The sequence below is a fragment of the Hippopotamus amphibius genome, chromosome 8, assembly GCF_030028045.1.
Source record: "Hippopotamus amphibius kiboko isolate mHipAmp2 chromosome 8, mHipAmp2.hap2, whole genome shotgun sequence".
NCBI classification, from domain to species: Eukaryota; Metazoa; Chordata; class Mammalia; order Artiodactyla; family Hippopotamidae; genus Hippopotamus; species Hippopotamus amphibius.
Window position 1 is genome coordinate 131,101,964 of NC_080193.1, and position 23,195 is coordinate 131,125,158.

Sequence of the window (23,195 nt, forward strand, 5' to 3'; positions counted from 1 at the left end):
CAACTATGAATGGACTGTTTCAGTGACAGCGCTTAAGCACGGACTAGAGTTAGATGAGCGATTTGAAAAACCAGTATCACGTGAACCAAAATACTCAGATACAGCCCTAACTATATTACAGTTCAAGTAGTCTTGCAGGGTAACCTTGCAGAGTTTTTTCAATTAACTCTACACCAATCCTACCCCAGTGTCACAGTTCTTCTGTTATTGAGTAATGTATTCACACTACATCTCCTCAGGCAATGGGTCTAAAAGAATGACAACTCAGTACTTATCTCTCTTGATTTTCTTGCAAAAAACACTGAGTTTAATAAGACTTGAATCAGATATAAAAGTTAGATATAACTTTAATCTAACTTTCCATTAATAATTAATAACCCATTATTTTCGGAATAATAATTTCATTAATCTAGAGACACTATGATTTAAACTGCAGAGAGACAAAAGTATCTGCTAATCTCCTACTTAACTCCCTTTTAGTGGTGCCTTTAGTATAAGGCATATGTAGTAGGAGTAAAAATATAATTACAATTACACCGTACAGCCCTTTATTGGAAACAATAATTCTTTATTTTCCAAGTCTCAGAATTTTCTACTTGTAAAACAGAAATCTCTTCCTCCTGAAATAGAGCATTCCCAGGATATGGCAATGATTTAAAAGAGAAATAAACTAGGCCTGCAAGAAATGAGGTAAAATACATTCAAATGCACAAGCTGACATTCAAAGCCAAAAAAGTAATAAAATTAGGCACCAAATGAATCAGGTGACAGGAATATAAAGATTACAATTAAAGATTAGAATATAATCCACAACACACATTGCTGAAGCCAATTTAATTCTCAAAATTCACTTGGTACCAGCATGACTGAAAATTTCACAGACTACCAAAAAAATAAAACCTTCACAGATAAGTACTTCTGAAAGTAATTACAAAGTTGAATAAAAATAGTAGTATTTATCTTAAAATTCACAGTTGTAACTCTCTGCAAGTTTGTATTACCCAAAGAAAAGCCTGAATCTACCATAATTATTGTATGTCAAGCAGTAAAAAAAGAAAGATACATTAACTTTGTTTGAAATAAATAAAACAATCTGAATGCACCAGAAAAGCCGTGGCTTCTACTAAAATGAAAATAGCTGCAGTTATGTACAATCCAATTTTTCTATCTTCAGACATTAAAAAAGGGGGGGGGGGGGGAACACACGTCTTCACTGTTTTTCTTAAAATAAATGATGTCAGTTTCCCAAGATATTTAAAGCATGTGCTATGTGTTTTATGCATTATGTTATGGAAATGTGGTTAGAAATGCTTCCATTAGTTATGTATGATTATTTACCTTTAAAATCTTGATTAAATTGTCATGACCTTTACAACACCTAAACCACCTCAAGCCAAATTGTAAAAAGAGATTTCTGAAGAATCAGTATGTGATACAAATGTATGACAGCATTTAATTTAGACAGCAAGAGTCAAGGCTTTGCAACTCATGAGCTCAGTAATCTTGGTCATCTTAGCTGAAATCCTCTAGGCCCAGGCTTTTTCATCCTTAAAATTGAGGTTTTGAGAACAGGCAGTGATGTGTTAGCACAGTGCCTCTCCTCTTACCTATCATTGCATGTTTTATTTTCAGCTCACTTTCAAACTGTTGAATCAAATTCTTACTAAACCACTCCCTGGACTTCAGAGATTTTCAAAAGCAACTCTCACTTCTTGAAAAAAGAGGTTCCACTAACTCAAAAAGCCATTTCTTCTACATACATACTTAAACCAAACATGATAACTGATAAAGTCTTAAACCTCTATACCACTTCTTACCAGCAGAGGAAGGAAGAGAAAACAATCAAACAATCTCAAATACAAAAGAATTCAGGTATAAAAGAAAATAAACTTCAACATAAAGTCTGCATAAAAAGTATCTTCAGCCAGAGTTTGACCAGGCTGAAGGAAAACCATGACCTCTTACACCATAACAGGTATTTTCTGAACATCCCTGAAGCTTAAACTCAAGTATATGCCTAACAATCATGCCTTCTCTTCCAACTCAGATGTGTCTCAAGGACTCAGGTGAACACATGGACAACTCTGGTAAGTCAAAGGGCCAGGTAGCCATATGGGTTTCTAATTTCTTTCAGGCATTACAGGTTCTCTGCTAGGCCAGGAAGAAGGGGAAGATGTGCATCCTAGACAGCAAATCAAATTTCATGCCCTTTGCTAACAGTCCGCATGTTAAATGCGGCAACATGAGTAACTAAGAACAGACTTACAAAATGAGCCTCAACTAAAACTGCCTACTTGCTCCACCTTTCCAAGCAGTCCTAAGCTTTCCACAAGACCTACTTAGCACCAGAAGTAAGAATCTTTTCATCAAAATAATATTTTAACTTCTGGAGACTTTCTATCAGACCATACTAATCCAGAAAATAGACGATGTTAAGATTTGGAAATCCATGGCAAAATCCAGGGCACAGGCTGCCAACTAATAAAAAGAACTCTAGAAAAGCTTTTAGGGATGGTCAAGAAAATATAGTGATAAAAGCATTTAAGCTCTGGGATCTGAATTAAGGACCTACATCTCATTAGCTGTTATGCCTAACATGCCTCCATTTGCTCACTCAGAAAACAGTAATAAATAAAACTTGCTTCATATAGTTACTTTGAGAATTAAATGACAGTGCATGATGTGATTAGCACTATGTCCAGCATATACAAAAAGTTCAATAAATGTTACTTATTACTTAATCTATTCCCTCGCTATAGGCATATCTACTTCCTCCTTTGCATCAATACTGAGCCCTTAATATGTGGTAAGTGCCATTCATTCTCATTCACTCTCATTCTTTTTCATTCCTGTTACTTACACACACACACACACACACACACACACACACACACACACACACTCTCCCTCTTGCTCATCCTTTTTCACTCTAGAAATTGCATATCTCAGATTATAAAAAGATATAAATCAAATTAAAGCTTTACACCAAAAACGCTGGATCCAAATCAAAGATTCAATTAAAAGACTCTTTTTCTGGCTCAAATATGATATTGCTCATTTTACAAAGAAAACAATGAACACAATTCCAACAGTAAGGCTCTGACTTGCTTTTGAGGTTCCCCATAACCCCCGTCCACAACACTTTCCCCATATTAGACAAATCTAATGACATAACTCTCCCTTCAAACAGCTCTGATGTCAATATGCCTAGCCAACCAAGTGCTCTTGATGATTAAGCATTTTTTTATACAAGCAGAAAAATATATAAATACCTTTGGTGTTACTGCTTAGTTTGACCCTCTTTCTCTTGCCCAGACCCTGACTCCCATCCTGATCCTCCTGGAGAAAAAACAAAATTAGCATTATCTACAGTCCTATTCATGAATTTATGCATTTTATGTAAATACAGATACACTTACAAATTATGTTAAATATAAAATATAGGTATACTTGTACATTATTAATCAACAATTTTACTTTAATTTATTTGCTGTTATAAAATATATTTTAATGTTGCTAACTTTAGATTGATAATTAAATTTAAAATTAGCATTACAATTAAAATATATCATGAAAATCCTTAGGATTAAAATATAAGAGTTTTAAACTGAATCTATGCTTCTACTGACTGTTAAATGCCCCAAAGTGCCAAAATAAAAATTTTCCTAACCTTATAAATATAACATCAAATTCTCAAAGAAGCTAAAGGAGAGTAGGGAGCAGATTAGCACAGGAAGGAAGGGGAGAAGCAGAAGAGGGTTAAAGCGATGAATAGAGGAAAGGCTTTGAAGAGTCCAAACACAAAACAAAAGGAGTTCAAGAGAGCAAGTTCTCAAAAACTGGCACAGCATATTAGAAGCTAGAGTTGACAGTCAAAATGATAATAATAATAAAAATTAAAATGTGCTTAGGAAAAAAAATCCAAGAAGAAAATACATGCATTTCTGCTCACATATGATATATCTATTCCTGGGAAAAAAAAAAACCTCATGTGAAAATTAACAAGGCTTATGGGAAATAAAAGGGTGAAGGGCAGACCACTCACAAGGTGTTTTGTAACCAAGAAAGTCTGCAACCAAAGAAGTAACAAAACCAATAATGGGTACCTGGATCATTTAGACGCCCAGGCAAACATCGTGGGGGGGTTTGAGGCTGCCTGGGGGATGCTAACAGCATACTACAACAGCAGGGTGGGAAGCGAGCTGGCTGAGGCAACACTCAGGGAAGAGGAGCAGAGGAAGCGGCCTGCTGCTAGTGAAACCAAGAGTGAGGCTAGGGATGCGCCCGGTAGGGAGGGAGCCATGGGTGTAGGCTCTCATTTCTAATTTCCTTTAAATGTTGCTGAAAAGGCTCCTGCTACCTTCACAGTTCAGGGATTATTTCCCCTCCAGCTAAAGGATATGATTCTACCCCATCATCCCAGCTCACCTGAGCTAGGAAAGACTGCAGAGGAACCCAAAACTTCCATGTTATACTGATGTCTTTCTCCCATTTTTCCAAACAGGTTTGAGCTAACTGGTATTATAAAGACATCTGTGGCAGCATTTTGGCATACAGTCTGTTGTGCTACCCAATTATGCTGGTGGCAGCTTAGAACCATAGTACAAATTCCCAGACACTTTCTCAATTAAATCAAATCTCCAAAGCAGAAAAGCCTCAGCTTTGTGCTGCTGCTCTCCTCACTGGTATAGTCTCCTTGGCTTACGTATCACAAACTTAACTTCAGGTTTCTGTGAAGTCCAGCATTAGTCCTCAGGACCAGTTTGGGGTTTCCCAAAGACACTTCCTTAGCTCATTCATTCAGCATTTACTAAGCACTTCAATATGCCCTCCCTGTTAATCCCCACCAAAGCCAGGTCTCAGTGGTCAACTACTTGGCAGCAATATTGACAGTAAAACTACACTCTCCTATTCCTCTGCCACCCTCATCCTGCCCTTAGAGAAACTCAGCCAGTATGAAATTTGGAGCCATAAAAGACAGACATAACAATGTAAAACAATGCCACAGGACCCAGAAGGTTCTAAAATTTGAGATTTTAGCTAAAAGCCATTTATGAAACTGCTCTCCCAGCCCTGAGAGAAAAGACAAAAAATAAAAAACAAAACCAACTATAGGATCAAGATGGCGGAGTAGGAGGACGAGCACTCACTCCCTCTTGCAAAAGCACCGGAATTACAACTAACTGCTGAACAATCATTGACAGAAAGACATTGGAACTCACCAAAAAAGACACCCCACATCCACAGACAAAGGAGAAGCCACAATGAGACGGTAGGAGGGGCGCAATTGCGTAAAAATCAAATACCATAAATGCTGGGTGGGTGACTCACAAACTGGAGAACAGTTATACTGCAGAAATCCACCCACTAAAGTGAGAGTTCTGAGCCACACATCAGGTTTCCCAACCTGGGAGTCCAGCAACAGGAGGAGGCATCCCCAGAGAATCAGACTCTGAAAGCCAGCGGGATTTGATTGCAGGACCACCACAGGACTGGGGGAAATGGAGACTCCAGTCTTGGAGGGCACACAAAAAAGTGTGCTCACCAGGACCCAGGGGGAAGGAGCAGTGACCCCATAGCAGACTGAACCAGACCTATCTGCTGGTGTTGGAGGGTTGCCTGCAGAGGTGGGGGGCAGCTGTGGCTCACTGAGGAGACAGGGGCACTGGCGGCAGGGGTTCTGGGAAGTGCTCATTGGCGTGAGCCCTCCCAGAGTCCAACATTAGCCCCAAAAAAGAGCCTGTAAGTTCCAGTGCTGGGTAGCCTCAGGCCAAACATCAAACAAGGTGGGAACACAGCCACACCCACTGGCAGACAAGCAGATTAAAGTTTTACTGAGCTTGGCCACCAAATCAGATTAAAGTCTTACTGAGCTTCGCCCACCCAGCCATACCCACCATCAGTCCCTCCCATCAGGAAGTACCCACGAGCCTCCTGGATAGCTTCCTCCACAAGAGGGCAGACAGCAGAATCAAGCAGTATCAGCAGTATTTCATCTTGTGGAACTGAAAACCACAGCCACAGAAAGACAGAGAAAATGAAAAAGCAGAGGACTTTGTACCAGATGAAGGGACAGATAAAACCACAGAAAAACAACTAAATGAAGAGGAGATAGGCACCCTTCCAGAAAAGGAATTCAGAATAATGAAGGCAAAGATGATCCAGGACTTTGAAAAAAGACTGGATGCAAAGATTGAAAAGTTTACCAAAGACCTAGAAGAATTAAAGAACAAACAAACAGATATGCAACACAATAACTGAAATGAAAAATACACTGGAAGTAACCAATAGCAGATTAACTGGGGCAGAAAGGCAAATAAGTGACCTGGAAGACAGAATGGTGATAATCACTGATGCAGAAAAGAATAAAGAGAAAAGAATGAAAAGAACTGAAGACAGCCTAAGAGACCTCTGGGACAACGTTAAACACACCAACGTTCACATTACAGGGGTCCCAGAAGGACAAAAGAGAGATAAAGGACCCGAGAAGATACTGGAAGAGATTATACTTGAAAACTTCCCTAACATGAGAAGGGAAATAGCTACCCAAGTCCAGGAAACACAGAGTCTCAGGCAGGATAAACCCAAGGAGAAACACACCAAGACACATAGTAGTCAAACTGACAAAAATTAAAGACAGAAAAGTTATTAAAAACAACAAGGGAAAAATGACAAATAACATACAAGGGAACTCCCATCAGGTTAACAGCTGATTTCTCAGCAGAAACTCTGCAAGCCAGAAGGGAGTGGCATGATATATTTCAAGTGATGAAAGGGAAGAACCTACAATCAAGAATCCTCTACCCAGCAAGGATCTCATTCAGATTCGCCAGAGAAATCAAAGCTTTACAGACAAGCAACAGCTAAGAGAATTCAGCACCACCAAACCAGCCCTACAACAAATGCTAAAGGAACTTCTCTAAGTGGGAAACAAAAGAGAAGAGAAGCACCTACAGAAACAAAAACAAAACAATTAAGAACATGGTAATGGGAACATACATATCGATAATTACCTTGAATGTAAATGGACTAAATGCACCAACCAAAAGACACAGACTGGCTGAATGGATACAAACACAAGACCCATATATATGCTGTCTCCAAGAGACCCACTTCAGACCTAGGGACACATACAGACTGAAAGTGAGGGGATAGAAAAAGATGTTTCATGCTAATGAAAATCAAAAGAAAGCTGGAGTAGCGATACTCATATCAGATAAAATAGACTTTAAAATAAAAACTGTTAACAAGAGACAAGAAAGGACACTACATAAAGATCGAGGGATCAATCCAAGAAGAAGAGATAACAATTATAAATATATATGCACCCAATATAGGAGCACCTCAACACATAAGGCAGATGCTAACAACTATGAAAAAGGCAATAGACAGTAACACAATCATAGTGGGGGACTTGAACACCCCACTGACACCAATGGACAGATCATCCACACAGAAAATTCATAAGGAAACACAAGCTTTAAATGACACAATAAATCAGCTTGATTTAATAGATATCTATAGGACATTACATCCAAAAACAGCAGATTACACCTTCTTCTCCAGTGCACATGGAAAATTCTCCAAGACAGATCACATTTTGGGTCATAAATCAAGCCTCGGTAAATTCAAGAAAATTGAAATCATATCAAGCATCTTTTCTGACCACAACGCTATGAGATTAGAATTCAATTACAGGAAAAAAAACACAAACACATGGAGGCTAAACAATACACTACTAAATAACCAGGGATCACTGAAGAAATCAAAGAGGAAATCAAAAAATACCTAGAGACAAATGACAATGAAAACACAACGATCCAAAACCTATGGGATGCAGCAAAGGCAGTTCTAAGAGGGAAGTTTATAGCAATACAATCCTACCTCAAGAAACAAGAAAAATCCCAAATAAACAATCTAACCTTACACCTAAAGAAATTAGAGAAAGAAGAGCAAACAAGACCCAAAGTTAGTAGACGGAGAGAAATCACAAGGATCAGAGCAGAAATAAATGAAATAGAAATGAAGAAAACAATAGCAAAAATCAATAAAACTAAAAGCTTGTTCTTTGAGAAGATAAATAAAATTGATAAAGCTCTAGCAAGACTCATCAAGAAAAAGAGGGAGAGGACTCAAGTCAATAAAATTAGAAAGGAAACAGGAGAAGTTACAACGGACACCACAGAAATAAAAAGCACCAGAGGAGACTACGACACGCAACTATATGCCAATAAAATGGACAATCTGGATGAAATGGACACATTCGTAGAAAGGTATAACCTTCCAAGACTGAATCAGGAAGAAATAGAAAATATGAACAGACCAATCACAAGTAATGAAATTGAAACTGTGATTAAAAATCTCCCAACAAATAAAAGTCCAGGACCAGATGGATTCACAGGTGAATTTTATCAAACATTTAGAGAAGAGCTAACACCCATCCTTCTCAAACTCTTCCAAAACATTGCAGAGGAAGGAACACTCCCATACTCATTTTATGAGGCCACCATCACCCTGATACCAAAACCAGACAAAGATACTCCAAAAAAAAAGAAAATTACAGACCAATATCACTGATGAATTTAGATGCAAAAATCCTCAACAAAATACTAGCCAAAAGAACCCAACAACACATTAAAAGGATCATATACCATGATCAAGTGGGGTTTATGCCTGGAATGCAAGGATTCTTCAATATATGCAAATCAATCTTGTGATACACCATATTAATAAATTGAAGGATAAAAACCACATGATCATCTCAATAGATGCAGAAAAAGCTTTTGACAAAATTCAACACCCATTTATGATAAAAACTCTCCAGAAGGTGGGCATAGAGGGAACCTACCTCAACATAATAAAGCCCATATATGACAAACCCACAGCAAACATCATTCTCAATGATGAAAACTGGAAGCATTCCCTCTAAGATCAGGAACAAGACAAGGATGTTCACTCTCGCCACTACTATTCAACATAGTTTTGGAAGTCCTTGCCACAGCAATCAGAGAAGAAAAAGAAATAAAAGGAATCCAAATTGGAAAAGAAGAAGTAAAACTGTCACTGTTCACAGATGACATGATATTACACATAGAAAATCCTCAAGATGCCACCAGAAGACTACTTGAGCTAATCAATGAATTTGGTAAAGTTGCAGGATACAAAATTAACACACAGAAATCTCTTGCATTTCTATACACTAACAATGAACGATCAGAAAGAGAAATTAAGGAAACAATCCCATTCACCACTGCAACAAAAAGAATAAAATACCTAGGAATAAACCTCACCAAGGAGGTAAAAGACCTGTACTCAGAAAACTATAAGAAACTAATGAAAGAAATCAAAGAAGACACAAACAGATGGAGGGACATACCATGTTCTTGGATTGGAAGAATCAACATTGTGAAAATGACTATCCTACCCAAAGCAATTTACAGATTCAATGCAATCCCGATCAAATGACCAATGGCATTTTTCACAGAACTAGAACAAGAAATTTTACGATTTGTGTGGAAATGCAAAAGACCCCGAAGAGCCAAATCAATCTTGAGAAGGAAAGACGGAGTTGGTGGAATCAGGCTTCCTGATTTCAGGCTATACTACAAGGCCACAGTGATCAAGACAGTATGGTACTGACACAAAAACAGAAATATAGATCAATGGAACAGGATAGAAAGCCCAGAGATAAACTATGGTCAACTAATCTATGACAAAGGAGGCAAGGATATACACCGGAGAAAAGGCAGCCTCTTCAATAAGTGTTGCTGGGAAAACTGGACAGCTATATGTTAAAGAATGAAATTAGAACACTCCCTAACACCATTCACAAAAATAGACTCCAAATGGATTAAAGACCTAAATGTAAGGCCAGACACTATAAAACTCCTAGAGGAAAACATAGGAAGAACACTCTTTGACGTAAATCACAGCAAGATTTTTTTTGACCCACCCCCTAGAATAATGGAAATAAAAACAAAAATAAATAAGTGGGACCTAATGAAACTTCAAAGCTTCTGCACAGCAAAGGAAACTATAAGCAAGACGAAAAGACAACCCTCAGAATGGGAGAAAATATTTGCAAACGAATCAACAGACAAAGGACTAATCTCCAAAATATATAAACAGTTCATTCAGCTCAATATCAAAAAAACAAGCAATCCAATCAAAAAATGGGCAGAAGACCCAAACAGGCATTTCTCCAAAGAAGACATATGGATGGCCAAGAGGCACATGAAAAGCTGCTCAACATCATTCATTATTAGAGAAATGCAAATCAAAACGACAATGCGGTATCACCTCACACCGGTCAGAATGGGCATCATTAGAAAATTGACAAACAGTAAATGCTGGAAAGGATGTGGAGAAAAGGGAACGCTCTTGCACTGTTGGTGGGAATGTAAATTGATACAGCCACTATGGAGTACAGTATGGAGGTTCCTTGAAAAACTAAAAATAGAGTTACCATATGACCCAGCAATCCCACTGCTAGGCATATATGCAGAGAAAATCATAATTCAAAAAGACACATGCACTCCAATGTTCATTGCAGCACTATTTACAATAGCCAGGACATGGAAGCAACCTAAATGTCCATCAACAGATGAATGGATAAAGAAGATGTGGTACATATATACAATGGAATATTACTCAGCTATAAAAAGCAATGAAACTGGGACATTTGTAGAGACATGGATGGACCTGGAGACTGTCATACAGAGTGAAGTGAGTCAGAAAGAGAAAAACAAATACCGTATATTAACACATATATGCGGACTATAAAAAAATGGTACAAATCAACCAGTCTGCAAGGCGGAAACAGAGAGACAGATGTAGAGAACAAACATATGGACACCAAGTGGGGAAAGCGGGGAGGGCTGGGGGGGCATTGATTTGGGAGATTGGGATACCAAATTGAACCCTCTAAATATATGCAGTTTATTGTATGTTAACTGTATCTCAATAAAAGTTCTTAAACAAACAAAAAAACCCTTTTAATGTTATAGTTCAGGTTAGAATTAATTCATAATTTCAAATACAAACTTCCTATGAAAAGAGTATCCTTGATCAAGCAATACTCATGGCAATACGAAATTTTATAAACTTCCTAATCTTATACTTTAAAGGACAAGTAAAATTAGCCAAGCAAAGGAGAGGAAAGTCATTTCAAGAAGACAGCATGATTAAAGTCACAATGACAAAAGTCTAGAAATAAAATTAGCTTGACACTATCATAGATATCAGACTCAGCTAGGAAGGGAATTTATCTCCACCTAAACCAGTGGGAAAATGGGTATTCTTGTACATTGCCTGAGAGAATATATAATAGAACAATTTTCCTGAATAGCATTTGTCAATGCACATGTCAAAAGTCGTTAAAATATATCTATCACTGGAACAGAAATTCCAGTTCTAGGAATTTACCCTAAAGAAATAATCAGACAAGTGAATAGGGACTATATGCACAAATACTCATAACAATGTAATTTATAACAGCAAAAAAAAAAAAAGAATCTTTGGTTTCCAACAGCAGAGCAGGAGACTAGGTACATAAATTATAGCACAGACATATCCTATGAAGAAAAACAACACTAGAGCTCTATATTCACTGTGACCAGATAGGTGTTTAAAAACTATTACTATAAACAAGGGGGAAAAAAAAGCATGCTATGAAGAATAGTATATGGAATATGAAACCATTTAAGTACTGATAATACATACAAATAAAATCTCTTAAAATACACCCCTTTTTATAGATGTTCAAAACTACCATTAGTAAGAAAAGCAGGTTAAAGAATAGCATTATAGCGAAGCCATCAAAATATACTATATACAAAATCTGGGGACGTCCCTGGTGGTACAGTGGTTAAGAATCTGCCTGTCGAAATAGAGACACAGATGTGGAGCACAAACATATGGACACCAAGTGGGGAAAGCGGCAGGTGGGGGGGGGGGGTTGGGAGGCGATGAATTGGGAGATTGGGATTGCCATATATACATTAATAATAAGAAAAAATATATCAAATTGTACACTATGGATACATGCAGTTTATTGTATGTCAACAAAAGTTCTTAAAGAAAAAAAAAAAAGAATCTGCCTGCCTGCCAATGCAGGGGACAGACACAGTTTCGATTCCTGGTATGGGAAGATCCTACATGCTGCGGAGCAACTAAGCCCATGCACCACAACTACTGAGCCTGTGCTCTAGAGCCCACATCACAACTACTGAAGCCCACTCGCCTTGAGTCCGTGCTGCACAACAAGAGAAGTCAATCCAATGAGAAGCCCATGCACCACAATTAAGAGTAGTCGCCGCTTACCGCAACTAGAGAAAGCCCGCGCGCAGCAACAAAGACTCAACCCAGCCAATCAATCAATCTGTTAGAATATATATGTTTACAGTAAGTCACCTCTAAGTGACAGAGTAATGGGTAATTTCATCATTTTTTGCTCATATTAATTTTCTATTTATTCAATGATGACAATGAATTCTAGCTCTAAGCTAATAAATATGTTTTTAATACTAATTCTGATTTCCAATCCTAACTACAACAATCTGCTCAAGATAACAGATTACTGTGTTATCTATTACAAGTCTCTTTTTTTTTTTATTTTGAGAAAGAACAAAACTTTTAATGAACAGGAATAACGTCCAGTGGTGGGATATTCAGGCATTAAGGAAGATGAATTCTATTATCATGACAAGACCCCACCCATCCCAAATTTATGATGGGGAGTTACAGTTCTTCCCTATTTATCCATTAGAAAACAGCATAAACAACCCAGGGAGAAAATGACAGTCCAGTGGGCAAGACAGGAAATAAATAACCTCAACCCAGACAGCATTTGTACAGCCCTAAAATACACTTTCCAAACCTTAACTAGTTCTTGAGCAGAGAAGTAGACAACATTGCTATGTGTGTTTCAGGCACAAAATATATGTATATAAAGTCCAAAATGAGAGAAGAAGACCTGTACAAGAAAAACACAAAAGAAAAAACAAACAAAACAGATTCAAATTTCTAGCCTGTAAAATTTACAGATGGTTTTGCAACCCAAATTAACCTCTCTTTCTTTCTTTGATGGATTTACTGGACAGATGAAAAAAAATGTGAGCTCCATAAAAAGAAATCAAGAAAATTCACAACTGGTTAAAACAATACTCAAAGAATGTTTTAATAAAGAATACACAAAGCTAAAAGGAACATTTAACATATCAGGTTGTAAAAATAAAATCCAAAGGAGACCTTGAGGGACTAGAATGAAATGAAAACAACATTTATGTAAGCCACTGTAATATGAGACTGTTTGCTTTAAATCCATTCTACAAATACAAAGCAGAGAGGGAGCTCTCAAACTTGTCAGCTGTAAATCTGAAGGGTAAGTGGGGGACCTTGGCATTTCATTTGACCACTGGGGCTCCTGCCACAGTCAGGCATAGCTGCTAAAAGGCTAACAAAAAACCTTGGGCTTTAAGGAAGCCACAACATGCCTCATGACAAGATGTCCTTATGACTACCAAGTCAGATCACAGATTTTAAAAGGGAATGAATAGATGAAAGAGCTATGAACAGCAGAGAATAGTAAACAACTAAAGCTAAAATTTAAAGGGGTGTCTTATGGAAGTAAAAATTAAAATATTTCTATAGGGAAAACAAGAAAAAATATGTGAAAATTGTAATATTTAACACAGTATTGAGAAGAGATTCCTAATAATTAGAGCTATCAAAGGAACAAGTTGCCTCATAAACTAGGTAAGCTCCCAACCACTGGAAGTGTTTATGGAGAGGCTTACCAATTGTCAGGAATGTTGTAAAATCAATTCCTAAACTGGAAAAGAAATATATTAGATATTTCTAAGGCCTTGTCAGCAAAAGTTTCTGTGATTCCCCACCCCACCCTTTACCATTAATGTAATTTATAACTAATTAAAATCAAATCTTATATCTCTAAAAATAAAATAATATTTTTCTTTTACCTATTCATTTATGAAAAGCTATTCTGATTTTCAATTTCAGTAAGCCTGCTTTTGCTACAAGTTTTGACCAAATTAATTTTAACTATTCATTGGATTCTGTCTTGAATAAAGGCAAGAATACTGAAAGCACCTCTACATAGTAACTTATTTTGTTGTGATTATTTCTCATTTATGTTAGAGCATGCAAAACAAAAGACTAGAGGTAAACAAGCAAAATTAATAAACAATGGTCATCTCTGGATAGCACAGCTGAAAGTAAATGTTTTCTTTTTTATTGTTTTTTTCTATTTTTTCAATTTTTCCACAATGGACATTCATATTTCTATAGTTACACAGGGGGGAAAGTGTTTTAAATGATTTCATTTGTATTAATAGCTAAATACATCAAAATCACACAGATTAATGATCTGGTCATTGCACAGAGATAAATGGACAATGCTTATGGTAATGGCCACAATGAATATAACCTTCCCTTGAAAAGTTATCTTGATCTAAAAGATCCTATTTTCTCTAAGAAGCTCTCTATTACACCTATGTACATATAATACTAGAGATAATTTTCTTCTGAACTGAATTATCTGAGAGTTATAAATAAATCTAAACAAAAAAATGAATAAACATAAATTTACATTTTAAAATACTTCATGAAGTTAAAATGTGCTCCTATTTTTTCTTTTTGGTTCCATACAATACAAAAAACATTTTCTACTCTGATTACATATTAGCTACACAAAAAAAGAGTAAGAAGTAGTAGTATGAAGAATGTCATGTGTATAAATAGCCCTGTTGAGTACATAATGTTCTCTTACTCTAGGGACAGCAGTGACAAATACCTGACACAACTTGTGTGAATAAAATTAAGTAGACAGTAATATGCACACTCACGCAAGTAAAACTTTACAAATAGGAAAAATCTTGCTGCTGTTAAGAGTTTCAAACCTGTTTCTTCATTTTTAAAACAAAGTGGTAGGATTAGATTACCCCTAGGATCTCTTCCAATTCTAACTTACATTTTTTAATTGTTATAATCCCCTCTCTACAGTAGTTTTTGAGATGTCACTGCCCTCTTCTCATCCTGTCTTCCTTTTTTATTTAATTTGTTAAATTATAAGAATGAAATCACAAAAAGGGTTTGTTCAATAATCCCATGGGCCTTGTAAGATAAGGATGTAGAAATTCCAATCCTTAAAATATATTCAGCTCTTCATTAAATTTCAAATATAAATGCTAAAAGCAAACATATCATTTGTGCCTTGATTGCAAAATAAAATGCAATATGGCTTTAAAAGCTTTAAGGAAATTTTTAAATGGCATAAAATAGGTATTTGTTCAAGAACGTCTGTATCTGGGTACCCTTCCTCTATCACATTTTTTCCATCTACTTTATCCTTTCATCTACTTTCTCCATTATCTATTCCATCCTTTATTAAATTACTTCTTGCATTTTCATCTTTTATACATGTAAAAAATGCTTTGAAAACAAGTACAATATGAATTTAAAATATTAATGTCATTAGTTTATAAGTGAGTGGGTAGAAATTCTTATATTTTCCCTCTAAATATATCACACTAAAACTCAACTTAATTCTTATTTATGCTATCTAGGCACAAAAGGAAGCTTTTTCCATGTAGGTCTCTGGTCCTATTAAAATAATGTTTCTCAAAAAATAAAAGCAGAATAGGAGACCCCAAGAAGAGATTAACAGAAGAGTTATGATAATTTTATAATTTCAGTATTAATTACATTCAAAACTATACTTTGTTCCTTAAGCTGCAATGAATGCTAGTAAAATTTTAGTAGATCCCCTTTCATTTTACAAAAGTAAAGATCAACTTTTTTAAAACTCTCTTACAACTTTCAATATAAGCTTTCATTCTCTTGAGGTACAATGATAACTATTTACTTAAGGAAAACTTTCATCTTAGTTAAAACCCTACAGTAGCCATTTCTAGCTACAGTGGGAATTCATTATCATGTTATAGTTTTTCCCAACAAGTACCACTGAAATAGAAGGAGAAATACACACTTAATTATTGGTATGTCATTTAGCTATAATCACTAGTCATTTCTAGCACACCAAAAGAATCCAGGGAAATGAATGGCAAATGTCACATTCTGGTTGTGGAAGTTTTGAAATGGGTTTATAAATTCTTTGACACTCCTCCCTTGGAGAGGTGGGATTTACCTCCTTTCCCATTGAATCTGAGCCCATTTTAGCAACTCACAAGGAACAGGATACAGTGAAAGTGATACTATGTAACTTCCAAGGCTAGCTCAGAAAAGGCTCCACAGCTTTTCCTCTTGAGCTAGTCATCCTGGGAGAAGCCAAAATTATATGAGAAGTCCAACAACATAAGACAATCATGCTGGAGAAGCCACATGGAGGCTGGACTCCCTGTGCAGTCAGCATCAACTGCCAGCCCTGTCCACCAGCCACCTTAAATCTCCATCTCAGCTGAGCCTTCGGACGACTGCAGTTGTAGCCAATGACTAACAGGAATCTCATCGGATAACCCAAGTCAGAACTGCCCAGCTGCCATTCCCAAATTCCTGAGTCATAACATTGTTAGCAAAACAAAAAATGGTAATTTTAAGCCACAAACTTTAGGACAAATTTGCTGCACATAAATAATACTAATAACAGTGGCTTATCCACTTTACATAAAAAACTCTAGACCAGCAGAGAGGAGCTCTAGTGACCATATGCAACTCCACTACTAACTAGAAGAAATTCACTTGCCTGAGTGAATCAGTTAATTCTTTGGAATTCAGCTTCCTCACCCATAAAAAAGTTAGGCAAGATGAACTTTAAGGTCTCTTATCTCTAGCATTTATAATTTTTTAAACCTTCAAATTCCCTCCTCCTGATTCCCATTTTTTATACAACTTTTCTATTTCTAACTCAAGATTTGACTTCGTAGTACATAAGGCAGTAAAACATAAATGAATTTTTTGTATAAAAAGTCAAGATCACAAACTTAAAATAGAAAATTTCCTATCACTAAAACCCTTCTATGATCAGCCCTGGGTAATGGTCTTATCTTCGTACTTTTCCATACTTCTCATTTTAAATATGTGTGTGTGACTTTTATAATCAGAAAAATACAATAAAATTTAAGATATGCTACTCTGTATTCTAGCAATTCCATATCTTAGAAAACTATCTGCACATCTGTACAAAGAGAAATATAAGCATTGTATCTTGCAATAAAAAATTGTAAATTGTAAAAATGATTGGATAAACTGTAGTTTAGTCATATTTCAGAATACTGGCAAAACAACTACAATGTATTTGTGCGATATTTGGGTAAACTCAATTTAAGTTTTTAAAGATAAACTTCATTACTCTGAAACCATACTTTAATAAACTATTGTCTCTGGAAAGATGAGTAGAAATGTCTATCATATGACTTATTATAGCTCAAAACTTCAGTATTTGAATCCCTTCTACATAGAAAGCACTAGGACAGAAAACATTTATCAAGAGCCTAATTTGTATCTGGTTCAAGATAGGTAATCTATATGTTATCCCATTTAATCCTACAATTAGAATTATCACCATTTTTTCATGAGGAAATTGATGTTCTGAAGTTTAAAACCTGGTAGAAAGCATAGTCATATTATGAGGCAATATTCAAACGCAGATCTGCCTAACTCTAAAACTCAAATTGCTCTTAAAGAAAAACCAAAGTAGACATCCCTTTAATCCAGTTCCAGCTAAACAACTCTACTTCAAATTCTTAAGCTTTCAGATGCCCAAATGACCCCATTTTCATCCAAATTGGAAAATGTGATAAGTATATAAACTATAAAAGTACTTTTAAATAGATTAAAAGTTAAATTATAAAATATGATTTAAAGATTAAAACGTCTTACTGTTTTTAAATATGTAAGTTAAATATAATTCACATACTCTAAAAGTAAATACCCTCAGCTACTACCATAAAAACAGTGTTTTATGAGAATATATACTGAAATGAAGTATTTTTTTAAATGAAGTATTTTGAAGTTGTCACCATCAAAAAGTATTTACTATGATATTTACAGAGACATAATCATAGTTAAGGAACAAATGATTATATAAATTATATTACACACAGAAGTTGCTGAAACAAAGAATCCAAGAGAAATGAAAAGAAGGAACAGAAGAGAGCACCTAAAAAGAACAGAGTAAAAGCAATGGTAATGAACAAAGAAAGGCCCTATTTCAAATCCTCTGATATCCCTCAAGAAATTACTTCTAGGAGAAATTCAAAAGCCATCCCCAACCCCCTGCGCGCACACTCACATATCTCCTTCTAACACCCTACCATAAAATATGGTGTTGTTGCAATGCAGTTATGTACAATTAAAGTCACCACTGGTAATTTAAAAGCTATAGGCCAAGACAGAAATGACTAACTTTTTTTTCTATATAGAGGTAAAAGTATCTATACTGAAGATCAGCTTTCTGCATGCTCCAAAATCAAATTCAATTCATAAAAATAAAGTAGAATTGTTAGCAAGACCACTGGATGCATAAAATAGGTATACTAAAATAGCATGAAGGTTTTAACTTACCATATAAGCACAAACATGAAACTATAGATTTTTATTGTTCTAGATCACAAGGATGTTTAGATTATTTTAATAAAGTGTTTTGCAATATCAATAAACCATTTCATCATGTAATAAACAGTCTTCTAAAATTTCTACTGATGGGACTTCCCTGGTGGTCCAGCGGTTAAGACTCCATGCTTCCACTGCAGGGAGAGCATGAGTTTGATCCCTGGTCAGGGAAGTAAGATCCCGCATGCCGTGCAGTGAGGCCAAAATAAATAAATAAACAAAATAAAGTTTCTATTGACAATACATACAAGGCTTCTTTCCTATCTGGCTGGCTTTAGCCAAGGAAGGATCCCCCTGTAGCCATTCATATTCAACTCCTAGTATTTCCAAATCTCACCTTTGAGAGGTCATTCCACCTCCCCACAAAATGCCCTTAGAGAAAGCAGAATAAGCAGTTTACAATCGTATGTCTATTATGTACTCACTTCCTTCTTCGACATGTGAGGAATTAGCATTCTTACCCCCATCACTAGCTTCCCCTAGCTTCAAAAAAAAATTATTACTGTTTTAGTCAATAGTTTATATATTTTTGAAAGTCCATTTTAATTATCAGTGTTTTCCCCATTTGTCATTACAGCAATAGTGTTCTTAGAAGTAACTCTTTAAAGCTAAAAAAAAAAAGGCAAAAATAATACCTAATCATTTACATCAATTTTTTAAATAATTTTATTTTATTTATTTAACAAACATACAGTGTTACAATATGCCAGGCACTCCTGCTCTAAGTGCTTACATATATTAACTCATTCAATCATCATCATAACCCCAGACATTAAATACTATTATTACCTCCATTTTATAGGTGAAGAAATTGAGCCATGGAGAAGTTGGCACTTGTCCAAAGGGACACTAATTGGCACAGAAGCCAGATTCAAACCCAGACATTCTAACTCCAAACTCAGAAGTATACTAAACTGCCTGCTATTTGTTCAAAACTCTTTAAAATTGTTAGTCCAAAATGAGACTCCACAAAATCTTGCATTTTGTGGGAGCCTTCTCAGAGGGGCCATGTACTACTACAAAATTTAAATTATACGGCATTCGATCAATTATAAGACTCCCATAAAAGAAATCATGCTTTCAAAAGAAGGATATTTGGCTTAGTTCATATGATATTAACAAATCAAAACGAATTTTCAAAGAAAAAAAATGTAAATGTTTAAATGTTTAAAAACAATTTAGCTTTTAAAATTTTAATCATTCAATCTATAAATCAATAAAAATAGGAAAGTTTTACAAAAACCAAGATTATAAACAAATATAAGTCAAAAAGCAATTTTTCCTTATAAATTGTGTACTAACAAAATACAGGAACATTATAAGGAATTTATTAGAAATACTTATTACTAATAAACACTATAAAAATTGAAATTTCAGGGACTTCCTAGGTGGCACAGTGGTTAAGAATCCGCCTGCCAATGCAGGAAACATGGGTTCGATCCCTATCCCAGGAAAATCCCACATGCCACGGAGCAACTAAGCCCATGCGCCACAACTATTGAGCCTGTGCTCTAGGGCCCGTAAGCCACAACTATTGAGCCCATGTGCTGCAACTACTGAAGCCCTTGCGCCTAGAGCCCATGCTCCGCAACAAGAGAAGCCACCACAATGAGGAGCCCATACACCAAACTGAAGGGTAGCCGCCACTCTCCACAACTAGAGAAAGAAAGCCCATGTGCAGCAACAAGACCCATTGCAGCCAATAAATAAATAAATATATTTTAAAAAATTGAAATTTCAAATTGACAGTCTATTTCCCAGTACATTGCCCTTTTTTTAATAACCCTTGACATATAAGATATAACTTTATTATGAGATTAGAAAAGAAGCTACATTTCACATCCTTCTAGGTAAATTATTCTAGACTTAGTTAAATTTTTTTAAGACAATTTCATTGTACATATGACAACTTGGATAAATTTGGGGATATTTTCATAGGAGAAATATCTCTATCTCTTTCTATCTCCCATTTCTTAACTGTGAAAAGAGAAATGAATTTACAAACAAAAAGTAAAAATCTAGTTGTAGTTCTTGCTCAGTCACTAACTAATTGTGTGACCTGGACTAAGTTATTCCACTCTGGGCTTCAGTGTCTAGGTCTATAAAATGAGGAATTCCAACTAGATAATATCCACAAATCTGCATGGTAATTCTAAAACTTTTAAAATTCTACTTTTAAAAAGTTTCAAATGTAAATCTCACCTCATCTGAAGAATCTAGTTGTCCCAATGTTCCTGCTGCACCTGCAAAACCTTTGGAAAGGAGACAAAAGGTTGCCCTTCATAACTGTTATATACTGCTTTACTTTAAAATTATTTTGAGACATAACAATATCAAAAAGCTAAGTTTTATTAAGGCAACTTATTCTAACAGTTACTTTGGCAGAATTCAAAATTTTTCTTTACTAAATTTGAGCCTAATAGGCTTATTCTTCAATAGGAAATATCCAATGAAAACCCAGATTTAATAATAACAAATGGTGTTTCAAAAGGATGACTTTCTTTTATTCTTAAACCATGCTTTACTAAAATATTGAACTACTAACATTTTGGGCTACTCTTAAATAGCAACTGCTACATTTTTCACGAGTCATAAATAGAACCTTTGATAAACTAACTGAATTCCACTAAAGAAAAACGCTGTATCTTCTTTTACAAATCTATCCTTTCTTGCTTCCAAATTTTTACTACTTTCACTACTTTCCTTACAAAGAATGACACAGCATTTAAATTTCTTCAATAATGAGTAATGTTTGAAGGGGTTTTTGTTTTAATACAGAAAAGTTACCACTGTTCAAATTAAATATTTAAACAAACCTTGAACTGCCAGAGTGCTAGTGCCAGCAGATGGCTCTTGTATACCATATACAAGTTTATCCTCAGGATATGTGAGTCCAGAGCTCTTCAAAGCTATTAGGTATTTTTCATGACTTTTCCTTGCACAAGCATTTTCTCCAAGACCTAATATTTAAAATAAATTTAAAATCAGAAAAAAAATATTCCATTTAAAACATAAGTACAGCCATCTCAATAACTAATGTATACACATATTAAATAGATGAATATTCTAATGGAGGGGAAACCCTAGAATGAACAATATAAGATAGCTTCAGACAAAATTTTTCTGCTCATGTTTGGCATTAGCAATCTCAGAATGCACAGCATATTTATAACAAATAATAAAATCCACTAAGTGGACTTCTCAGGCATCTAAAATATGCCAGAGATTATATACAAAATATAGGGGGTGCAAAGATTAATAAGACATGATTCCTGCCTTCAAGAAATTTAAAATTATTGCAAAGAAAGGTAGATAATATGGTAAATGACAATTATGTAGCAGACTTCACCATCTGGTTTGACAATCTGTGCTCTCATAATATCGTGCTTACTTAAAGCAGAGTTTTTGGAAAGGTTTTCTAGAGAAGATAATGCCTGAGTGGAATTTTCAAATAGTAACTAAGATTACTAATTTCTGTTTTATCAAGCATAAAATGTTTTTATAATCACATTTAAGAAATTAAAAGTATAATTTCTAGAGAAGTATCAGTTAAAACAAGTTTATTTCATAATTTTGAGAAGTTTAAGTTCTAGAATTAAACAATCCTAGGTCTTTCACTTTAGCATTTGAGCATATTAATGCCAATTTTATCTTTTGTTTTTTAATATATCATGGAGAATAGAATAATAATAAAAGAAAATACTGACATTTGAAAGTTCTTTAAAAGAAAAAATTATCTATCTGAAAGCCAAGTTACCATGTCATTTGCTACCTCTTAAACAGATTATATATCTTTAATTAAGGTTTCAATCTCTCTGATTATAAAAATATATAGTAAATGAGTTTCTTTAGTATTTGCTGCGCTTTTCTCAATTTCCTCTCTTTGCTAGCCTCAATAATTGCAATAGACTAGTTCTGTTTTTTAAATCTCTGCCCAATCTCTGTCTGGGCTAGTTTAAAAAAAACAAAGACAAAAAACCTTCAGCACAGATTAAACAGATAGGAATACATCTATCCTTCAATTCAAGTCCAAAATTAAAAACAACCACAGTTAGTTTATAAAGAATAAAGGACTTCTAGGGTCCTATATAAGAAATGACTAAATGTCTCCTGAATAATAAAAGCCATGTAATTTATTTCAATAAGATGAAATTTTTGTAATACTTCTTTTTGTAATACTTTGAATTAACAAAATATATTTCATCAACCCCTCACAACAAGCCTGAGACAAAGGAACATATTATCACCATTTTTATAAGTGAGGAAACTGAGGCTTACAAAGATAACATAATAAGCAGTGAGTAAGCAAGCAGTGCTTAGAAATGAAGCAAGACTACATATTATAAACTTCTGAATCAAACCTAATGTGATTTCCATCACTATAAGTTAGCTAAAGATTTTTGTTTTGTTTTTTAATTTCAAGAAATAAGAATTTAAAAGAACTGTAGAACTAAGACAATTACCATAAATCAATGCCAAGGAATACATTCCTACAATGATTAAGAACAACTTGCTGTTCTTTTTCCCAACAGTTGATAGTTTCTGAATAAAGAACCATTTTCTAAGTTGAAGAAACAACAGACCTTCAGGTATAATTTTGATCTCTC

At 35.1% G+C, this 23,195-nt stretch overlaps 1 protein-coding gene across 1 annotated transcript in view; it reads right to left on the bottom strand.

Annotated features, from left to right (window-relative positions):
• UBR3 (ubiquitin protein ligase E3 component n-recognin 3) overlaps window positions 1-23,195 on the bottom strand; it is a 223,694-nt gene that overhangs the window by 141,740 nt on the left and 58,759 nt on the right. Inside the window, exons 4-6 of the mRNA XM_057747121.1 lie at window positions 21,405-21,548; window positions 20,791-20,840; window positions 3,273-3,339 (exon numbers count right to left, since the gene is read on the bottom strand). Coding sequence (XP_057603104.1) covers window positions 3,273-3,339; window positions 20,791-20,840; window positions 21,405-21,548 — 261 coding nt within the window. The remainder of the gene's footprint in view (window positions 1-3,272; window positions 3,340-20,790; window positions 20,841-21,404; window positions 21,549-23,195) is intronic.